Source organism: Aspergillus luchuensis, chromosome 4 (assembly GCF_016861625.1).
Source record: "Aspergillus luchuensis IFO 4308 DNA, chromosome 4, nearly complete sequence".
Classification (NCBI taxonomy): domain Eukaryota; kingdom Fungi; phylum Ascomycota; class Eurotiomycetes; order Eurotiales; family Aspergillaceae; genus Aspergillus; species Aspergillus luchuensis.
In genome coordinates, this window is record NC_054852.1 from 2,415,626 (window position 1) to 2,436,095 (window position 20,470).

General features: G+C 50.6%; 11 protein-coding genes across 11 annotated transcripts; 4 read left to right on the forward strand and 7 right to left on the reverse strand.

Moving 5' to 3' along the window:
• Positions 1 to 20: 20 nt before the first annotated feature.
• Positions 21 to 1,471, reverse strand: AKAW2_40840A (uncharacterized protein; the record flags this gene model as incomplete). Its single annotated transcript, XM_041689214.1, has 4 exons — positions 21 to 442; positions 523 to 1,066; positions 1,128 to 1,244; positions 1,301 to 1,471. The coding sequence occupies 4 exons, from the start codon at positions 1,469 to 1,471 to the stop codon at positions 21 to 23; spliced, it is 1,254 nt and encodes a 417-aa protein (XP_041542920.1).
• Positions 1,472 to 1,715: 244 nt separating this feature from the next.
• On the reverse strand, positions 1,716 to 3,369 carry AKAW2_40841A (glutamine synthetase family protein; the record flags this gene model as incomplete). Its single annotated transcript, XM_041689215.1, has 5 exons — positions 1,716 to 1,746; positions 1,798 to 2,478; positions 2,528 to 2,580; positions 2,638 to 2,900; positions 2,955 to 3,369. The coding sequence occupies 5 exons, from the start codon at positions 3,367 to 3,369 to the stop codon at positions 1,716 to 1,718; spliced, it is 1,443 nt and encodes a 480-aa protein (XP_041542921.1).
• Positions 3,370 to 4,021: 652 nt separating this feature from the next.
• AKAW2_40842S (type 1 glutamine amidotransferase) lies at positions 4,022 to 4,904 on the forward strand (the record flags this gene model as incomplete). Its single annotated transcript, XM_041689216.1, has 3 exons — positions 4,022 to 4,247; positions 4,311 to 4,537; positions 4,614 to 4,904. 3 exons carry the CDS (start codon positions 4,022 to 4,024, stop codon positions 4,902 to 4,904), a joined length of 744 nt encoding a protein of 247 aa, XP_041542922.1.
• A 234-nt stretch (positions 4,905 to 5,138) lies between these two features.
• AKAW2_40843S (aldehyde dehydrogenase family protein) lies at positions 5,139 to 6,700 on the forward strand (the record flags this gene model as incomplete). The annotated part of the gene is made up of 4 exons (XM_041689217.1): positions 5,139 to 5,540; positions 5,594 to 6,066; positions 6,120 to 6,531; positions 6,587 to 6,700. The coding sequence occupies 4 exons, from the start codon at positions 5,139 to 5,141 to the stop codon at positions 6,698 to 6,700; spliced, it is 1,401 nt and encodes a 466-aa protein (XP_041542923.1).
• Positions 6,701 to 7,490: 790 nt separating this feature from the next.
• On the forward strand, positions 7,491 to 8,510 carry AKAW2_40844S (oxidoreductase, short-chain dehydrogenase/reductase family; the record flags this gene model as incomplete). The annotated part of the gene is made up of 4 exons (XM_041689218.1): positions 7,491 to 7,540; positions 7,617 to 8,122; positions 8,185 to 8,221; positions 8,270 to 8,510. The coding sequence occupies 4 exons, from the start codon at positions 7,491 to 7,493 to the stop codon at positions 8,508 to 8,510; spliced, it is 834 nt and encodes a 277-aa protein (XP_041542924.1).
• Positions 8,511 to 8,567: 57 nt separating this feature from the next.
• On the reverse strand, positions 8,568 to 10,253 carry AKAW2_40845A (Zn(II)2Cys6 transcription factor; the record flags this gene model as incomplete). Its single annotated transcript, XM_041689219.1, has 2 exons — positions 8,568 to 9,395; positions 9,441 to 10,253. 2 exons carry the CDS (start codon positions 10,251 to 10,253, stop codon positions 8,568 to 8,570), a joined length of 1,641 nt encoding a protein of 546 aa, XP_041542925.1.
• Positions 10,254 to 10,682: 429 nt separating this feature from the next.
• On the reverse strand, positions 10,683 to 12,113 carry AKAW2_40846A (uncharacterized protein; the record flags this gene model as incomplete). The annotated part of the gene is made up of 2 exons (XM_041689220.1): positions 10,683 to 11,858; positions 11,922 to 12,113. The coding sequence occupies 2 exons, from the start codon at positions 12,111 to 12,113 to the stop codon at positions 10,683 to 10,685; spliced, it is 1,368 nt and encodes a 455-aa protein (XP_041542926.1).
• Positions 12,114 to 12,533: 420 nt separating this feature from the next.
• AKAW2_40847A (uncharacterized protein) lies at positions 12,534 to 13,265 on the reverse strand (the record flags this gene model as incomplete). The annotated part of the gene is made up of 2 exons (XM_041689221.1): positions 12,534 to 13,172; positions 13,230 to 13,265. The coding sequence occupies 2 exons, from the start codon at positions 13,263 to 13,265 to the stop codon at positions 12,534 to 12,536; spliced, it is 675 nt and encodes a 224-aa protein (XP_041542927.1).
• Positions 13,266 to 13,849: 584 nt separating this feature from the next.
• Positions 13,850 to 16,248, reverse strand: AKAW2_40848A (retropepsin-like aspartic protease; the record flags this gene model as incomplete). Its single annotated transcript, XM_041689222.1, has 2 exons — positions 13,850 to 15,125; positions 15,176 to 16,248. 2 exons carry the CDS (start codon positions 16,246 to 16,248, stop codon positions 13,850 to 13,852), a joined length of 2,349 nt encoding a protein of 782 aa, XP_041542928.1.
• Positions 16,249 to 16,491: 243 nt separating this feature from the next.
• On the forward strand, positions 16,492 to 17,385 carry AKAW2_40849S (uncharacterized protein; the record flags this gene model as incomplete). The annotated part of the gene is made up of 1 exon (XM_041689223.1): positions 16,492 to 17,385. One exon carries the CDS (start codon positions 16,492 to 16,494, stop codon positions 17,383 to 17,385), a length of 894 nt encoding a protein of 297 aa, XP_041542929.1.
• A 23-nt stretch (positions 17,386 to 17,408) lies between these two features.
• Positions 17,409 to 20,156, reverse strand: AKAW2_40850A (S8/S53 family peptidase; the record flags this gene model as incomplete). Its single annotated transcript, XM_041689225.1, has 3 exons — positions 17,409 to 18,008; positions 18,058 to 19,878; positions 19,935 to 20,156. 3 exons carry the CDS (start codon positions 20,154 to 20,156, stop codon positions 17,409 to 17,411), a joined length of 2,643 nt encoding a protein of 880 aa, XP_041542930.1.
• Positions 20,157 to 20,470: the final 314 nt, after the last annotated feature.

Below are 20,470 nucleotides of genomic sequence, written 5' to 3' on the forward strand. Positions count from 1 at the left end.
TATATACTTATGAGGGAATACTACCACCCCTTCCAAGGAACCCACGTCTCCCTAACCACATCCTCCCCATCCACAACATAAAACACGAAATGCTGCGCGGCCGTGATACACGCATGCTGACAATGCAACATGACCTTCTGTCCGACTTGAAACACATCCTCCACTTTCTTCCCTTCCCCATCCCCCGCTCCTCCAGACAATAACCCCAAAATCCCATGCTCCTGCGACATCCTCACCACCCCCCACTCAGGCCTCTCAACTACCCTCCCAAACCCCGGCACCGCGCTCGTCTCCTTCGACAGCGCCACCGTCCCGGCATTGATCAGCGCCTCGTTGCGACGCGGATACACGCTGCATACTTCGGCCAGCACGCGGACAGCCAGATCCGCGGGGTTGATTAGATCGGTGCTGAGTTGTTGGAGGTCGTTGGTGGGGTAGTTTCCTATAAAGGCGTCATTAGCTTCGCATTATCCAAGGGATTACGTATATGTATGAGGGGGCTATTGAAGGGGAAGTACACACCAGCATGAACTTCCACATCGATATCCACATCACCATTTACATTCCCCTTCTCAGTCAGGAACTGCTTAACCTGACGGACAACATGCGCCGTAGGTGTTGATCCAATCGAGAGGACTATCTTCCTCTTCTTCCCATCATCACCACGGTTCTTAATCAGCTTAACACCCCGCAACACACCCGAAACTTCACTCCCTAACGCCCTCCCCGCCTCTTCCTCCCCCTTCGCGGAATACGAATGTCCTGCGTGGCAGTAGAAACCGTACAATTCGACCGCGCTACTTTCCTCCACTGCCCGTACTAGCCCTTCTAGTTCAGGCCCGGAGTCAGGGGAGTACACGTCTACGCCTGCGCGGCGCGATCCGACGTCTAGTTTTATAAAGACTGGCCAGGGACGAGCATCCGGGGTGGAATTGTTGAATGATTCGATGATGGGGATGTGTTGGGGTGAGTCGATCAGTAGGAGGATGTTGAGATTCGGGTGGGATTTGCGCATGGAGTGGAGATGAAGTAGGGCGGAGGGGTAGATTGGGAGGCCGTAGAGGGCCTTTATTTATTTCATTCTTGAGTTAGGTTGGGTTATAGATAGGGATTTTTGGGTGATGTACCTCGTCGAGAATGCCCTCTTCTACTAATGGGAGCACGCCGCGGAGTTCGCTCAGGGTTGAGACGATGAGGCCGCGGTGGAGGCCGTTGGCGAGCATGAGGCGGGTTATTTCGAGGGTCTGTTTGGGTCATATTAGTTTGTGATGCTCAGGTATAAGATAGAATGGTGGGACACCTTTAATGTCTTTACATGGGGACGGAATGACAATCCGAGCTCTTGTACATCTTGTTGTAAGCGGTGGATGTTTCTCTCCAGCACGGGTTTGCTGAGGACTAGAGATGGGGTTGGTAGGTCGCTGGCTGGACGGCCAATGAAGGATGTGTGGGATTGGAGGGAGAAGTCCATTTTTGTAGTACACTCTGTGGTGGTATATTCAAGGATTGGGTGCAATTGAGTGGGATTGAGTGTTTAAGCAGCTAGATGTGGGCTGTCCCTTATTCTTATATAGTTTTGGCTGGAGATGTGGAGGGATGTGGGGCCATCTTATCAACTGCCGATAGAGATTCGCATTCACACCGCTTACTAAGTACTACTCTGCTGCCAGGACAAATCAACAGACAAATAATGGAATTGATCTATACAAAGGTATCTATACAGTCTCGATGTAACGCTTAAACTCCCTGGAAACTGGTCAGCATATCAGTCAATCAAAGGAAGAAATGAGAACTCACCAATCCGTAACCGCCTCTCTCCATACCCTCAACTCATGCTCTCTCGTCGCCGTGAAAAAGTCCACAAACTCTGGGTCGAGAATCTCCCTCGCAACACTCCCCTTGTCATTGAACCTCCTCAGCGCCTCCTCCAACGTATTCGGCAACAAATCCGCCTTGATCTTCTCTGCCTTCTGTACATTTACCGGCGGCACCTTAATATCCAACTTCTTCTCCACGCCCCTCCATCCCGCCGCCAGAATCACACTCAGCGCATAATGCGGGTGCAGGTCCGCGCCAGGGATCCGCACCTCAAACCGCGTCGCTCCCGGCTTGCACACGGGCGGCGTGATAATTCTTACCGACGCCATGCGGTCCTCCAATCCCCAGCTGATATTCACCGGCGCCCAGAAGTTCTCCACCAGCCGCTTGTACGAGTTAATGGTGGGCGCGAATAGCGGCATGATGTCCGGAAGCGCTTCTAGCACGCCTGCGAGGAATTGTCGGCCCAGGTCGGACAGTCCGGCTGCGTCGGCCCAGGGAGCATTGGGGTCGGGAGTGTCGCGCGCGAAGAGGTTCTTGCCCTCTAGATCGGTGAGAGAGACGTGAATGTGGCCCGAGCTGCCGGGTTGGCCTTGCATGGGCTTGGCCATGAAGCAGGGCGTGATGCCATGTTCGACACCGATGGATTTGGCGAGGAGTCTGTTTGTTAGCTTGAAATCCTAAGCAATTACATCTGTTGTGGGCTTACTTGAATAGAGACACCTTGTCGGCCATGTCGCTAACATCGCATACTTTCAATGCCTGATTGGGTTAGCTCAGCGCGGTCCGCACAACTCAATTGAAGCCAACTCAACTCACCGCTTCATACACGCCTGGTCCACCTTCCGTGTGCCATCCCTCAATGCCGCAGTTGAACCGCGCGCTGGTATCGAAGATATCATAGAAGTATTTCTTGTATGCCACTGGGCGCGTCGAGCTGTAGGAGAAGCTGCCTGCAGTCAAGGGGCGCAGCGCACCGGGAGCATTCTTATCGAGAAAGGCGGCGATGTCGCGGGTTTGGGAGCCATTGGCGCCGTATCCGTCTTCCGAGGGGGTCTGGAAGTTCATGAACTCCAATTCAACTGCATACGTCAGCTACAATTTCAGCGTTAATTCTTCTTGGAGCATTGACTAACCTCCCGCCATTCCCTTGCAATTATTCGCCGCCAACTTATCGCAAATCGACCGCAACATACTCCTCCCATCCGCCGAAACCGGCTTGTCGTTCTGCACGAACCTCACCAGGAAGAAAGGAATATCATCTTCCCAAGGTATCCGACGGAAGGAGTTCAAATCCGGCACGGCCAGAAAATCCACGTATCCCGAGTCAGCCGGCGCAATGTTCGCCTCGGTGGTGTAGAGCACGTCCTGCATGTCCCACCCGAAGACGGCGGAGCTGAAGCCGAATCCCTTCTGCGCAATGCCTAGGAACTTCTCCTTGGACATGACCTTGCCGCGGAGGATGCCGTCGCAGTCGACGCCGGCGACTTTGACTTTGATGTCATTGGCGAGGAGGTTGGGGAGGTCCTCTGCTGTGATTGTCGTAGCCATTGTGTATATCGTCAAATTTAGGATTAAGGGGATGATTGTAAGGGAACGTAGAATGGGGGCATTTCTTGGAACTGTTGCTACTTAAAGGTACGCTTGGAGGCTGGGTTGGGGGAACTAGTGAGTGTCTACGTAGGAGCTGGCTGATCGCCTTGATTGCGACGGCGCCGCTATGCCGTCGGGTCCGGTGGTCGGAAACGTATTTCTATAGTGTAATGTGAAGCTCATGGAATCAATTGGTCTCGAATTTGGGGACTTGACTTGGTATAGACGGCCAATGTTTGGTTGGGATGACGCGGTTCCGATCGGAGCGCGCTGCGGGGATTTCTGGGACCGCGCTTATCTTATCGCGAAGGTGAGGGGTCACAAGTGATGTATGGGCCTCGGATGTACTCCGTGCATACTGACTGCTTCAGTTTGGAGAATAGATTTCCAATAGTGTTTCACTCTATTGGGTTCCGCGGTCAGTAGCTGCAATTGGTAGCCAGGCATACAGGTACCGCGGATAATAACATTCATTGCAATTGAACGCGGCTACAACAGGCGGAACATATAGTAATAGCAGAAGGCCGTAGTAGTAGTGGCGAATACCTTCCCAACAGTAGCTCTCACATCCATACTATCTTCATTCAACATCGCCAGCTCACTATACAGAATGTCGCAATCCCTCCGCATAGCTATTCTCGAATGTGATACCCCCATCGACCCCATCAAAACCAAATACGGTCCCTACGGCGACATCTTCGAATCCCACCTCAAGGAAGGTCTCAGGCGCATCAACGCAAATGTCTCGCTCCAATTGACCAAGGTCAATGTGGTCCAACCATTCGTGGACTATCCCAAGCCAGAGGACTTTGATGCTGTCCTCTTAACTGGCAGCAGTATGTGCTTTCAACCACTTCCCAACGATCGCATAAGGCATGCCGTTAAATAGTGTCTTGCAGAACATGACTCCTACAAAGATGAACCCTGGATCCTCACCCTCACCAGATTTGTTCAAGACTGCTACCTCATCCATCATAAACCCGTAATTGGGATCTGCTTCGGCCACCAGATTATTGCGCGTGCGCTGGGAGCCCGCGTCGGTCCGAATGTATCGGGGTGGGAGGTTGCTGTTGAGTCGGTGGATCTGACGAGTGCTGGAAAACGACTTTTGGGGAGAGATACTTTGGTATGGTTTTTCTTCCGGTTATTCAATTAGTACGCATTGCTAGGATGTATGCTAATGACTACTTTTATTGTTGCAGGCTATACATATGATGCACCGCGATATCGTATATGAGGTTCCGCCGGGATGTGTCAACCTGGGAGCAACTTTGATCTGTGGTATTCAGGGATTATATGTCCCCAAGCGCATTCTTTGTGTCCAGGGTCACCCGGAATATAATGAGTTTATGGTGTCGGAGTTGTTGAAGCTGAGGCGAGGTATGCTGGGAGAGGCGCTGTATGAGAATGCGATGGCGAGGGTGGGGAGAGAGCATGATGGGCTGGTATTTGCGGAGACAATGTGTCGGTTTGCTTTGGGAATACTAGAGTAATAGATTAACTTGAGAAGAAACATTATAATGTTCAGTGATGGTTGGTGCTGCGAATTGGAGAAAGGCCCACCGCGGGACCGCGGTCCACTAGACCGCGCCACTTGGTCGCCGAGATACGCACTGCTCTCTCTCTCTCTTTCTCTTATCGCCCATTATAAGAAGTACCCCTCATTAATCATCTACAATTCCTCATTCTACTCCATACACACCACTCCCATCACTTTTCTCTGCATAATGTCAAACGCAATTCGCACTCTCTCTCCCTCCACCAACAAGGTCATCTTCGAGCACCCTGGTCTCTCGCTCGACGAGGCCCGCCAGGTCGCTCAAGCCTCGCAAGATGCCTTCCGCACATACAAGCAGACCACGCTGGCTCAGCGCAAAGAAATCGTCCTCAAGGCTTTGGACTTGATCGCTGCCAACAAAGATACCCTCGCAGAAGAATTGACCACCCAGATGGGCCGTCCCATCGCCTTTAGCGCCAAAGAAATCGAGACATTCCGCAAGCGTGGAGACCACATCCTCAGCATCGCAGAGGAAAGCCTCAAGTCTCTCCCTGGCACGCCAGAGAACGGCTTCAGGCGATTCCTGAAGAAGGAGCCGGTCGGACCGACTCTGATCATCACCGCATGGAACGTAAGAAGCTACTCAGCACTGCTTTGAGGTCTGAACCACCACTAACGACTCAGTTCCCCTACCTCGTCACCATCAACGCCCTCGTCCCCGCCCTCCTCGCCGGAAACACTGTCCTCCTCCGCCCGTCCCCTCAGACCCCCATCTTCGGCGAACGCCTCCTCACCTACTTCACCCAAGCCGGTCTCCCTCCCAATGTCCTCCAGCTCGTCCACGTCGGCTCCCCCGACGTGCTCGACCAGATCGTCCAACTCCCCCAGATCCAGCTCATCTCGTTCACCGGCTCTACTTCGGGCGGTTTCCGCATCCGCGAAGCAGTCGCTCGCAGAATCGTCCCCGTTAACCTCGAACTCGGCGGAAATGATCCCGCCTATGTCCGCCCCGATGCGGACATCCCCTACGTGGCTGCACAGCTTGTGGACGGCGCCGTCTTCAACTCGGGCCAGAGTTGCTGTGCTGTGGAGCGGGTGTACGTGCACGCAGACGTGCATGATAAGTTTGTGGAGGAGGTACAGAAGGAATTGGCTACGTGAGTGCTTCGCATTCTCTCAGAAAGATATGATCCTAACGCGACGAATGAAGATACAAGCTCGGTTCTCCCCACGACAAGTCCACCACCACCGGTCCGGTGGTCTCCAAGGCAGCACTCAAGAACATTCAGTCGCACATCGACGACGCCCTGTCCAAGGGTGCCGTCAACGCCACGCCCCAGAACCCCTCGTTCGAAAACACTCCTGCGGAGGGCAACTACCAGGTTCCTACTGTTCTGACTAACGTTACTCACGATATGGTTGTGATGAGAGAGGAGACGTTCGGCCCTGTCATGCCGATCATGAAGGTGTCTTCGGATGATGAGGCGGTCGCTTTGATGAATGACAGTGACTTTGGTCTTACGGCTAGTGTCTGGACCAAGGATATCGCCAAGGGAGAGGAGTTGATTGAGCGGTTGGATGCGGGAACGGTGTACATCAACCGTTGCGACTACCCGAGTCCGGTACGTTCCCCCTCCCATTGACGTCGTAATTCTGAAGGGTCACTAATGTTTCTAGGACCTCGCCTGGATTGGATGGAAGAACTCGGGTCTGGGATGTACATTGGGACCTGAGGGATTCAATGCGTTCTACAAGTTGAAGAGTTTCCACATCAAGGAGCAGCAGGCATAGATGATCTCCCCCATAGTTGTATAGCTTAATTGATGTTGATGTTGATGATGATGATCTTAATACAATCTTTCAATGAGTATAGCACACCAACTGTAGAGTTATAGATCTCATTCATCCTTAACTTAAAATCACCACCTAGAATAACCAGAACCAAGACAACAAAACACCTTATCTTCCTTCCCAACAGACTCTCCCATGTTTCTCATTAATCCACTCATCTTCTTCGATAAAAATAAAACATTATGCTCAATATGCAAATTGTGCTAAAAGCACAGCTACGCTTTCACCTGACACAAACAATAATGCCTTTGGAATCCATTCGCTAATATGTGAAGTAACTAAGGGGAGAGCTGGGAAAGCTGAGCTACCGCGGTCCCGGACCGCGGGGTACTTACTTAGCCCCTCCGCCCCACCCCACCATCCCATCCCACCGCTTATCATCCAGCCAGCTAGCTAACTGCTTATCGGGCGCGCGCTCGCGCTTCCGACGCCGGCGGATAGATACAGCGCCAGACAGTGGAGCGGACCCAGCTATTATCTGCACAATAGTACTGTGAGGAACGGCGGTGAGCTGCTGAATTGCCGAGGAAGGAGGGGTAGCTATTTAGCTTATTTATTAGGTAACTGGTTATTGAGCAAGGGGTAATGTACTCCGTACTACTTAAAACCGTGGCCGGTTCGCTTTCACAATTCCCTGAGTTGATCTGACTTTGATTCTACTTCTCACTTTTATTGCAAGAATATATATACATACATACATACACAGACAATTATCTTATAATCTAGCACAATGGTTGGACGACTTGCTGGAAAGAATGCGCTCGTTACTGGTGCTGCGGGGTATTTCTCTCCCAGTCCCTCTTTCCCCCCTTGGGGAATGTGGAAAGGAATGAGCTAACAATACTGTTTCATGCAGAGGCATCGGTCTCGAAACCACCATCCTCATGCTCCGCGAGGGCGCCTCCGTGCTGATGACCGACATCAGCGGCCCCGGACTCGAAAAGGCCCTGAACAAAGTGAACGAGGTCGTGCCCGAACGTTCCGGCAAGGTGGAGACTCGCGTTGTCGATGTCTCCAAGGAGGCTGATGTGGAAGCTGCCGTGGGACATCTGGATGCCTGGGGTGGATTGGATGTCATTTTCAACAACGCGGGTATTATGCATGCTAAGGATGGCGACTCGGAGGAGACTCCCGAGGCGATCTGGGACTTGACCATGAACATTAATGTCAAGGGTGTGTGGTATGGATGCAAGCATGCTGTCAAGAGTCTGAGGAAGCATGGCAAGAAGAAGGGAAGTATTATCAACACGGCCAGTATGGTGGCTTTGGTTGGTGCTGCTACGCCTCAGTTGGCGTATACGGCTAGTAAGGGTGCGGTGTTGGCTATGACTCGCGAGTTGGCGATCGTGCATGCTAGGGAGGGTGAGTTGCTGCTGCGCTGATGCTGCTGTCTGTTTGGTTTGATGCTGATGGTGATGATGCAGGTTTCCGGTTCAACTCGTTGTGTCCCGCTCCGCTCAAGTGAGTATATACCCTCCGTGCATGCTGGGATGAAGCTAATGAATGCAGCACCCCTCTTCTGCAGGACTGGCTCGGTGACGACAAGGAGAAGCGCTTCCGTCGTGAGGTTCACTTCCCGACCGGTCGTTTCGGAGAGGCCATCGAACAGGCCCACGCCGTCATCTTCCTGGCTAGCGATGAGAGCAGCTTCGTCAACGCGGCTGACTTCGTCGTCGATGGTGGTCTGACCAAGGCGTATGTGACTCCTGAGGGTCCTGCCACTGAGGGCCCCAAGAACCTGGGTCAATAAGCAGCGACCTGTCTGGTCAGGATGCTATGAGTGATGATTGTATGATAGACTGGTTGATTAGGCAAACGATATCCATATTTGATTCCGTTGCATGGCGCGGCAGATGTTCCATGGGCCTGTTTCGTCCAGCGGCATCTGCCACATGTGTTCCAGTATGAGTAGAGTCCTCTGCATGTTGCCGAGCCCAAACGTGTTCACCATAACGGTGAGCCGGCGGCGTAGACTATCCTGGTGTTCTGCATTGGTTAAGCACGACCCCACCACGGCAATCGGCCAGCAGAGACCAGAGTTGATCCGCGCGGTCCCAGAAAGCTGCCCTAGATAAGTCATCGCCTCTGTAATCGCGGTCTCAATCAATCCCTGATACATGCCGTTCTCCGCCCGGGAGAACCCGCCTAGCGCGGTATACAAGTAAAGGAGCATTGCCTGCTGGAAGATCCGCCCTGCTAGGAATACCTCCGGACTGACCGAGGCATATGGTGTCCACCGCATGATTTGCACCTGCAGCGAGCTGAACATGGCAATATCATCTGCAGTGGGCATAGCTGGTCGGCCGTCATGCATCATCCACTGTCGACCTAAGTCGAAAATACACGGTATCAGCAGCAGCAACTCCAGCCAGCAACCGCATAGATTCCCCACGTATTCCGATTGCAGCAGCTGACGCGCCCGCTGTTCGAGGTCAAAGTTCAAGAACAGTTGGGTACTGACACGAGCATCAACCGAGATCATGCTCACGGCCGCAGTGTAGGTGTAATATTCGATAACAAAGTCTTTCAAATCTTTCGGTACCGCTGTATCGCTTTGTGAGAGTAGTCGAATGAGAAGAGAATTAGCAGCAGTCAGATGGTCGAAAATCGTCCCGTTCATATCGCCTTTGGCCGTCTGCAGCTGTTAGCCTCATACAGTTATCTTGTAATGTAGGCGTACCTCTGTAAAGCACATCACCAACGCCCCTACCGTCAGCATGAGCGGATTTGATTCTTTCCCGTCAATAAAATCGGTAACGCCTTTTCGGAATAGCTGAAGGGCTGACGTGTAGTGTTTCTGTGCCACCTCGTCAGACTCCTTGTGACATCGAAACGCCCGATGGGCAGCACTCTGCGTCAGAACCAGCTGGAGCAGAAGATCGCTGCTGAAAGCGAGTGGCACGATCTGAACCAAAAATGGATTGATCGGGGTAGACCCGTTGGCCATGCAGTCGGCTGTCGTCGCCAAATAGTGGCTCAACAGCTGATAAGAATCAGGTCCATGGCCGGGAAACATGGACAGGCTCCGGGGGAGTAGATTGCTAACGGAGGCAGACATTCCCAGGGCTTGGCTGTTGCCGATGGCAGGATTCGGGGCAAGATCCATTGAAATCAAGGGACCTGATGCAGGAGACTCTCGAGACGTATCTTCCGGGGAGTTGGACTCCCGTAGTATCTCCTCCGGGGAAGATGGGGAGGTAGAACGGGACTCGATCGAGCTGGACGTTTCCCGGTTCACGCTCATCTGTCGAGGGGGTTCATCTTCATTTGGCTGTCGATCCTGATGGCCATCCTCTTCAGGCATGAAGGAGATATTGTTGGCTTTGGGTTGGCCTGGGATGATGGTCGGCCACTGGCAGGTGAGCTTATTCCGCACGCATCCCCCACAGATGGGTTTGGCTTCATCACATTTCTTCTTGCGGCGTCTGCAGGCCCAGCAACCGGTGCGGACGCGGACGATGGGGTCGGTACGCGGCCGTCTACTAGGCGGCATTGGTGTGAAATAAGGGGCTTAGCGCTAGAGGAGTGGGAGATTGGAGGGAATCGGTGCTAAGTTCAGAGGCATGGAGAGCGCGGATGGGAGAACAAGCGGAGACGGCGCGGGAAGCCGAAGATAATCCGGTGATTGGTTGGCGGGGCCGAAGTGGAGATTCCATTGATTCAGCTTCAAGTTGAACAGCCAGAATTGTGAGAGGGTGGTCATTCTTGATGTGCTGGAGAGGAACATGCAGTAGGAAGAAAGACTGGTGTTCTTATAAGGGAGAGTTACCCCTTCATCCAATGCCGCGGAGACCTGGCCATGTCAGATGCCAACTGGTCAATGGCACCACCGAGAAGGGAAACATATTATCCACTACAGACAGCAAACAAGAACCTGAATCTTTTCTATCCAACAATCTGATGAATACACCAATATGATAGATCACCACCCCGTCGGTCTCGGCCAAACATCCACAATCGTCGATCCATCCCCATCCCGACTCGAATCCACCACCAGATACCACCCATACATAGCCCCCGTCACACACGCATGATTCGGATATATCCTGACGGTCTGTCCGACCTTGAGCGGAATTGCAGAGCCATCTCCTCCTTCCCAGGCAACAATCGCATGTTCCTGGCTGATCCGATCGACAATCAACCGCGACGACCCCTTCTCTCGTCTCCAATCCCCAACCACTCCCCATCCCGGATACGACTTGCACGGCTCCCTCCCCAAAGCCAGCGACCCAGCAGCCACCAAAGCCTCGGGTTTCGATCGCTCAGCATCATTATACACACTGCAGACCTCCGCCACCACTGAAATGCCAACCTCTTTGTCCGCATCCGCAGTGGGATGGATATTGGTGCCCAATTGCTGCATATCCAAAACCGGGTAGACACCCGCATGGAGCTCAACTTTGACGGACAACTTATTATCCACATCCTTCTCATGCAATAAGCTCTTCAACCGCCTCGCCTCCTCATTCAGTTGCCCCTCCTCCTCAAGTAACTTCTTCACCACAACCACCTGCGGCGTAGCCCCAACACTGACCACCAATTCCCTCCCCTTACCACCAGGCAATGTGAACAAGTCCTTATTCTTCCTCAATGCCTCCCGACACCCGGTGATCTCTTGCACCAAGAATCCCATTACCTCCTCTGGCGTATCTCCCCCGTAACTCAAACTGTTATGTGAGTAAACCCCCAACAGAACCAACTTCCCCTCCCTCTCTCCTTCAATCACCTTCTCGATCAAACCCCCCTTATTCAGCATGGAAGGCGGGAGTCCCGCCCGATGATACCCCGAATCCACCTTGAGAAACACCGACGCCGCATAGCCCGCCAGTTCCCGAAACTCGGTCAGATACGGGACCTGATCAGGATGATCAATCATGACGGAAATACTCCCCTCGCCTAGTTCGCGCGCTAGTGCAGCCAACCTGGGAACCTGAGAAGGCACAAGAGGTATGCCGTAAAGGACATTGACCTTTCGTCCGGTGGCTCGTAGTTCCTTGACTAATGGGAGCAGAGTTTCCCCTTCCAGAAGGGTCGAGATGACAAAATTTGCGGGTATAGATTTGTCCTCCCCGACTTGGAGACGAGCGACTTGGGGTGTCTGTCATTACATTAGCCATCACATACCTTGGAATTGAGAGTTGGGTAACTGGGAGGGGCATACTTTGTGTGTCTTGACATGCGCACGAAACCCCACATTCAAAGTCTTTACTGCATCCAACATGGACGCGCAATGGCGCTTGATGATAGCTACATCTAGGACAACGGCGGGTTTGGGGACCGAGCCAATGTCTTTGCCAATGTAGTAGCGTTGAAGGGATTCCTGGGAGGGTGGTGGTCTGGTTGGAAAGTCCATGGTTACACCCTTGCTTCCTTTTATGTGTGCGTTGTAGGAAGTAGAGATAAGTTGTAGATGTTGATGACTGGGTAATATTGACTTGGTTTACGTTCAAGTTGGAGTTGTCGATGGCCATTGAATCATCATGTGGGGCGGTTTCGGTGAGGTGCGGGGGGAAGGTTTAGCCTGAAGTTTAGCCGGGGGCTACCTCTGATCCCCATGGATTGAATTGATAACTTTCTATCAATGACATACGCTACCATTACATGCTTGAAATATGATTAGAGAACTTTGAATTGCTAATGGCTTCTAGAAAACTGAGGATGAATGTATTATGAGCGTTATTTTGTGCTAATAGTTATAAGCAAAATGGTACACTATTGAATTGCTACATTTCCCTTTTCCCTAATCGCGGTGCGGACAGAATCATCTAACCCACTATGAAACACCCTTATCATGTCCAATCTTCCACATCTCAAGCGGAGCTGACTCGTGCTTCAGATTCCGTCTATACCTTAACTCCTCCATCAAAGACCTTGCCCCCTCCTGATTGATAGACCAATGCCACGGACGAACTTGATCCGGAATTTCAACCTGCTCGAGATCAACAGCCATCACCTTACTATACCCATGCTCCTGATCACCACATAGTATAAAGTTATCCAGTTTCTGATCTAGATAAAAAGCTTCATACGTCGAAAGCTTTTCAAAGACATCTTCCAGATAAGACTTTATCAGCTTCTCAGGGACTTTTTCGTTGCTGCGAGCCAGATCATCTAAAGTAATCCCACGGATGTCTGATAATAAAAGTGCAGGTAGGCCATCGTAGTACCCCTCGCCGTAGAAGTATGGAATCACTTCCCCCTGGAGGCTCTTTAGTTTGGTGTAGGCTGTTTTTTCATCTTCAAATTCTTCTTCCCAGTCCTCCTTTTGTTGCTTGATGATGATAGATGTGGCTGTTTCTGGGATCATATGTCGATATGAGTTTTGTTCAAGGTGGAAGCGGTACACTGTTCGACATGGATCTAGATGCTCGACCTTTGTTGCTCTGATTTCATGGCCGTCTAGCTGGATGATCTACGGGGGTTAGTATAATCCAATTCTCTGGTAATATGTAGAAAGATAATATCTTACTTTGGCTGGTCCCATGGCCGTGGAGGGATAGTTCATGACCGCTTAAGCATTCGCCAAAATTAAGAGTGTTGAGAAGAATAAGGATAAAGAAAGAACTTAAATGATAGCAACAAGATAATGACTTACATCATGTGGTCTGCCAATGTAAGGGGAAATCGCTATATAGTCTAGGCTGCGATTGTCAACCTAATTTAGGCTGCATATGAAGTACTAAGGAACCGGCTTTCGGTTCTTGATTTCTGCATCAAACTGAGTATGCAAATGAATGCATCTCGTACAGGTGTGGATTGAAAATAGAATAATCTACTCTGTATTCTGCTGTTAGGGTCCAAGCTAGTGCGCAATTGAGAATTGAAGTTTCACAATCGTGGACGTGATTCATCAACCCGGTTTCCTTTCAAACAATGATCTCAGAACGTTGCGCCCAGTGACCGAAGCTTGGCTGGCCTCTCAAGAAAGTCCTGGTCTTCTATGTCCACCTTTACCGGTCCTTGTCCATAAGGTGTTTGGGCAATGGCTGGAGTAGGCGTAGTCACCTGTCCATAAATAATCTCTTGCTTTATTCTGCTAGAGCACCTAGTCAGCTACTAATTCAACGCATCTTTTTGCTACGATTCATGTTAATTTGCTTGCTTCCGTTGTTTCGTTGCTTTGCTAGTAATATGGCGCCTCAAATAAGGCCTATCCGAGACTGGATTTAGAGGTGGAGACTGAAACAACCTGAATCTAGAAATAGACTTCCTCCCGAGAACTGCATCGTACTTGTCCGTGTCCATGTCCAGGACCAGGAATTTGGTGCGATAAACGCCTTCATATCGTGTAAACCTCCAGTACACCTCAATTTCAGATTTTATCGCGGACCCCGTACTGGGGGTGCAGACCAAGACATTTGGCCAAGGTTTCAATGGGACGTCTAATTCCTTCGCAAATTTGTGAGACATAATATCAGCAGAAGCGTTTGTGTCAAGGAAAATAAGCGCCGCTGTCCTCGTATCCGAGGAAGGGCCCCAGAAATAGGCGGGTGCTGAGGGAAGGTCTTTCTCGTTCTGCACGAAGATGTCGCTCGAAGCATCTAAAGGTGTATGCTTAGTGTCAGAATGCTCTTCACTGAGCTTTATCCTGCGAGATTCCATGGGTATCTCGAGATCCTCGACCCGCTTTCCATCATATCCTTGTGGTTTAGACGTCGAGGAATGAAGTGCTGGATTTGCATTTACTTCACTATTCTGTCCTGGAGACTCGATTTCATTCATCTTTCTTAGTTCGTCAAGATCCATTTGCCTCGATCTGTCAAAATCAAACTCAAATGAGGACGATGATTCTGAGCTGCAAGCAAAATAAGCATTTTTCTGGAAATAGCCATCATACCATAACCTCTCCTCCCGGGGAGGTCGCTCTATACTGGGATATGCTTGAATACTATTCTTGATCAGCCAGTCGTAGACCTTTTCGGAGCAGTTGTGGATATTATTATCACTCTCCTGTCCGTTATCATCGGCCCATGGTAATGCCCGGAGCGAGAAAGAGTGGACCTCCTTAGCGATATGATTGAACAGTGCCTCTTTTTCCACTCCGACTTCGTCGGCTTCTGGCCAATTGCACAGTGGACAGTGTCGGATTTCTGATGGTATTGTCTTCTTGGACAACTCATCCAGGACTGGTATATGGGCTAATGGAACGGTCGCAGCATGAAAGAACTTTGTGTGCTGTACAAAGTCTTTCCTTCTCGAAAATTTTTTTCCATCACAACATGCAAAGCATGTCCAATATGTCATGCTGTTGTGGTCCTTCAGCATGTGCTGTCGCCAACTATCCTTTGTATTGAAGAGGACATAAGGCTGATCGCAACTAGCCAAAACACAGGTGTAGGGGCTCAAATCATCTTCGATATGTTTCCTAGTCTTGTGTTAGCTTGGCCGTTATTGGATCTGTATCAGGAATCTCACCTCCACCTAATATCATCTGTCATTTTTGCAGGAAGCGCTTCGCAGCAACAGGGACACCGAAAGAGCCGCGCATCATCTTTGAGCTGAGGCGGGCGCGGGTAATCTACTTCGAGTGCAGTGTTTGATACTGCAGAAAGCGTGACGGATTTAGCGTGGTCTATTTGGTGTAGTGTGTGGCCTGGTTGTGGTAACTGAAAGCCATCGGACAATCTGGAGGCACTGGTCCCAGTGATTACGGTGTTGTTGGCGTGTATTGGGCTATTATTTAAGGATTCCCAGCCTGGTTTTTCTTGAGGTGTCTCCTTCTGTGCTGATCCAGCTGGCTTCGGTACAGGTGTGCGACGTACGTTGCCAGCGTCCAGACCCATGGCGTGTCTCTGAGAGTACAAAAAGCGATTTCGACGCTTTAGGTTGCAGTGTACCAATCGCAATTGTACTTCATTCAACTGCGATGAGTCTCTTTTTTGGATACGACCATTCAATTGACATAGTAACATTCCGACAAGGTGGCCTTCTAGTTCCTGGTGCTCTGATGCGTTAAACAGTTGGTCCGCCTTTTGCAACCGTGAACGTCGTCCGGAGCGACGAATGGCAACTGCGACCCGGGAAAGTTGATCCATCATCGACTCAATGTCATACATTGACTCATACAACAGGTTCCCGGACGGATTCTGCAACTCATGACAGTCTGGCGACTGTCCATCAGAGCTGGAATCATCGGACCATGGGGAAAAGGATCGCCCTTGTCCTTCGTGCTCAGAAAAGGTAGGGTCTTCCTCATTATGAGAAATATGCGAAAAATCTGGTGTTTTGTTTCGATTTAGACATTCGTCAATCATAGTACTTAGCAGGCGCAATATATTGACGATCACATCGTGAGCTTCGGGCCTCGAAGCTAGTCTCGAGTCCAAAGAAGCTCGTCCTCTGGCGCAGGCTCCGGTGCCTGATATCCATAAGTTCATATCCGCAAGACGATTCTCAGCCCACTCGTTTTCCATGAGTGGTGGATCTTCCAAGCACTGTGTGAAAAGGTCGACGCACTGCTGTGCAGCTTCTTTTATGCCCCGCTCCATGGCTGTTAGGTATTTCGTTGCGTACGTAGTGGCCAAATGCGACGTGGAGATGTGCTCAAGTAGATAGGATCAGCTGAGAGGTTACGGTATCACGAATCTCGCTGGTCTAATATTGATCCGACCCCGCTCCTGCTGCACAGCGCTTACTTCAGTACGATGAGGACGAACCTGTTTCTGTCCTCTTTCCTGCCTTGTTTTGGGGGGGGATTTCTTTTGGCTACTTCTCTTTAGCTTTCCATAGAAATGGCACAGCAACCCACATATATTCTCTCTCCCAATTTCCATTTCAAGCCAGGAACGGGCCCTATCGGATTAGGGAACATAATATCACACCCCCTGCGACCGCACCGAGCCCTAACAACTGTCGATGCGACGACGCTAGAGAAAGTTTACCCGCGGATAGAAAGATTTACGGACTGCGAGCGAAGTATTGAACGAGGCGACAGCCGCGATGTCTCGATGAGCTTGTGGGCAGAGTTCCTGCAGACGGTATCCGGAAAGTTGTCGGGCGGACGGGGTAGCGATGTGCGATCAAACTATACGATGGACCAACTGGAGACAGAATACTTTGTCACCGACCCTCCGCTTGAAGAGATCCAAGCACGTCTAAAAGCCCCTCGTGTTCAGGCTGTCACCAAGGCAGGCAGGGCTCCTGGGTTCAGGAACCCTGTTTACATGGTTACGGGTCTCATGATAGCGAAAGGGTTTACCGCCACTATGGAGAACAACAAACGCCACAATGGGGATATTGGGGTTGGCGGCAATATTCCATCGCCGGGGATTCAAGTTGGCGCTGGAGCTAATCTTGCCAAATCGACCAGCACAGAAGAATCAGATACTTGGCGGGCGGGCGAGGACATAGTGTTTGCATATCAGCTTCTCAAGATAGAGGTCAAGGGTTGGAAAGGCGATAGAGTTAAATACGATGAGCTGAGGCACAAGGCCGCCTATTTGAGCAAAGATGATGAAGATGAGACAGATGAGGACGAAGATGCCGTGGAAGAGATCATCATATGTTCAGCTGATCCGGGCACTTTATCCAGTGATCATGATCAAGGGAGTATGACTGTGACAGAAATTGGAGAGGGGGGTAGTCGAGTCAGCTGTATTTCTTCGATAGTTGGGAGTAATCCCTGACTCAGAGTGATCAGTTCTCATAATCAGAGCCCAGATAACTTGCCGCCAATTTTTGCCCACCGGGCATCCTCCGGAATACCTATCAAGCCCCGTACCGTCAGATATAAATAACCTGACTGGAGCGTGTTAGAGGATATGGCCCTGAAGATTGCATTCATTCCCCGACGTGTCCAGGCTCGGTTTTTGGCATTGTAGAATGGCTTCTCGGGAGGGCGAGAACTAATATATCCCAGAAGAGATCCTGCTATTCCGGCCGCTATAGCCGTAGCAACTGATGTTCCAGACCTATACTCTTCGCCATCAGAGTTGGGCCACGCAGAAGGAACGTCTATGCCAAGAGTCCCGAAATCCACCGGTTCATCTTCATGCTTAGGGGGGTTAAAGTCTGCAAATAGGCCGTTTGAATTCGTCCCTCGAATAGAGATGACAGACTCGTGTCTGGCAGGAAACATTTCTCGATCATTGGCCCCGTAATTTGACGCAGCTGCAAAGAAAAGAATGGAATCTTTGCGTTTGTATAGCGCTTCGCGAATTGCGTCACTGATACACGGCTGTTCGTCTGCAAAGCCGAACGACATGGAGATGATGTCGGCTTCCCATTCTCCACTTGCCCAAGAAATCGCCTAAGCAAGTCAGCTGAGCCACATTCAGTACTTCCTTTGGAGCACTAACTTCTGCAACTTGGTCGCTGGAATTCAAGAGTTGATGGGGGCTTTTCGCAATGCGTGCTACATAGATATCAGCATCGGGAGCGCATCTTAGCACGAGAGACACCAAATGAGTGCCATGTCCATGACAATCTTCGGGCTGGCTCGAACCATCAGCCCAGTCTTTCCAGCCTTTAAGACGTTCCATAACATCAGGTGAAAAGAAAAACGGGGCATTATCGTCGTAACCAGTGTCCAAAATCGCTATCCGTACGCGCCGGGATACCCCGCGTAATCCCGCTGCTGGTGCAACTTGAGCTAGCTCCCTATTAAACTCTTTCAAGTCTAATAGCCAGTTGCTAGCGTTTTTCTCACTTTCAGTGCGCTTCCTCCTGCGCTCTGGCGCTTTGCCCTTGTCAAGATTTTCCGGTACAGTGGCTTCTTTGATTTTCGCATCCTGGGAAAGTACATTAAGCGGGGCGATCTTCTCATAATTGTCGATCCATTTCGTGCCCTGTAGGAGGTTCTCAAGCGGAAACACAACTTCCTCGTATAACATGTTCCTCCGTTGCTTGAGGTTTTGTCTCTGTTCAGAGGCAGATAAACCTTCCATGCAAGCCGCCTGGTCGAATGTACCGGGCTCCAAACAGTGGCATATTGAATTCATATAGTCGGGGTAGTCGAAATTCTTCCAGCACTCTTCATCCTTTGCATAGTTGATGGCTGTGAGCAATTCAGCATTGACTTCGGCAGCCAAGGGCTGCCCCTGTTTCTCACGCTTGGGAAGCGGAAACCCAAGACCTATCTCAACCAGCATAATACCAAGCGCTCTGATCCTTGGATAGACATGCACCATCCCAGGAACCTTATATTGTTCGTAGCACAACGGATCTTCATCGTTGAAATGTACTGATACATATGGTTTCCAGGTAAAAAGCTTACCCTGGCCCCTACCCCCAGATGTATCACTTTCCCTCATAAATTGAATAGTCTCGCTTGTCCATTTTGTTCGCATCCAATCTGTATCGTAGTACTGCCAGACAGAGTATGCTATTATGTAAGCTAGTACAAGCCTCATTCGTGCCGTTAGATGGTAGGTGCTGAGGATTTTCGCCAAACATATCCCTGGAATATGGTCGACTTTCTGCTTGTGGGGCTCAAAAAAATGATAGAGTTCCTGGTCTTCAATAGATAGGCAAAGGCGCCAGCCTTTGGCTAGATCGAGTAAACGGCAGAATTGGCCTTTCTCTGTTCGTTGCCTCATTTTTGCAGACAGATTGTCGGCCTGCTCATCTCTATATCCATCATCTCCCCCAAGAAATTGGACGCACTTTTTGCCGTGTGTATGGCCGTTTGGCACAAGCAGCTCAATATCTTGCCAGTGAGTGAGCTGTGACTGGTCCCAAAAGGGCTTTGATGAGAACAGCATATCGAATTGCACCAGACTGTTACTGGCCACTGACTGGGAAGGTGGCTGTAGCAGGAGACACACTAGGTGTCCTCTCTCCATTTGCCTACGCACTCCATTGCCCTGGCAAGTACAGCACATTTGCTCTCGTAGAACACGATGAGCAATTGCGTTAGCAAGATCTGAGCGCTCTGGGCGAGCGGCTCTCTTTCTAGAATTGATATCTCCACTTTCATCGCGCCTAGATGACTTGCGATTGCGCTCAATGAATTTTTGGATATGAGAAATGGCCACCTCGGCATCGCGAGGACACGCGGTAAGCTGATCAAGTCCTCGTCGAATCTTTTTCTGGGCCTTTTCATAAGATGCCCCGTCAGGGAACGGCTTTGCTATCGCTTCAAGGAGAGGATAGTCATTTGTTGGGATATTCTTCGGCCACTATTCCAAGCTCATCAGGCTCCATCGACATAGATTTAGATTTCTGCCACACTTACATTGCACATAGCCTCCACATCTCGCAGTAGCTTGGATATTCGCAGTCGCAGTTGCCTCTCCTGATCTAAGCCAGCCGTGTCGATATAGTTGGCGACGAGGAAGAGCTCAGCCCCGAGACGCCCACATAATGGTCGCTTGGACTCAACGCCCAGTAAAGACGCGATGTTAGCGACTTGGGCAATGGCAGTATGTGCAAAGTCTATTGGATCCTCACTCGCCATTCCGTTGATGTCACGATTTAGCATAGGTGACCATGGAAATGTTTGAAAAACAGTGAGGCGGCTGAGCGATGCGGGGCAGACTCAGCTGATGATAGCGCGCGCCTATTCACCGCGTGTTCAACCCAGCCCTTGACTACCTTCATATTCTTCGCTTCCTCGGTCGGGCAGTCCATTCTCATGATGAGCCTTGAGATCGGGCTTCTTAAAAACTTAAAGCCACGACGACTTAGAATTCGGGTGATTTTCTAGATATAAATCCATCTCGAGGGCCTTAATCACTGATTACCTACGTAGTTGCAAGATTCGGCCAGCGG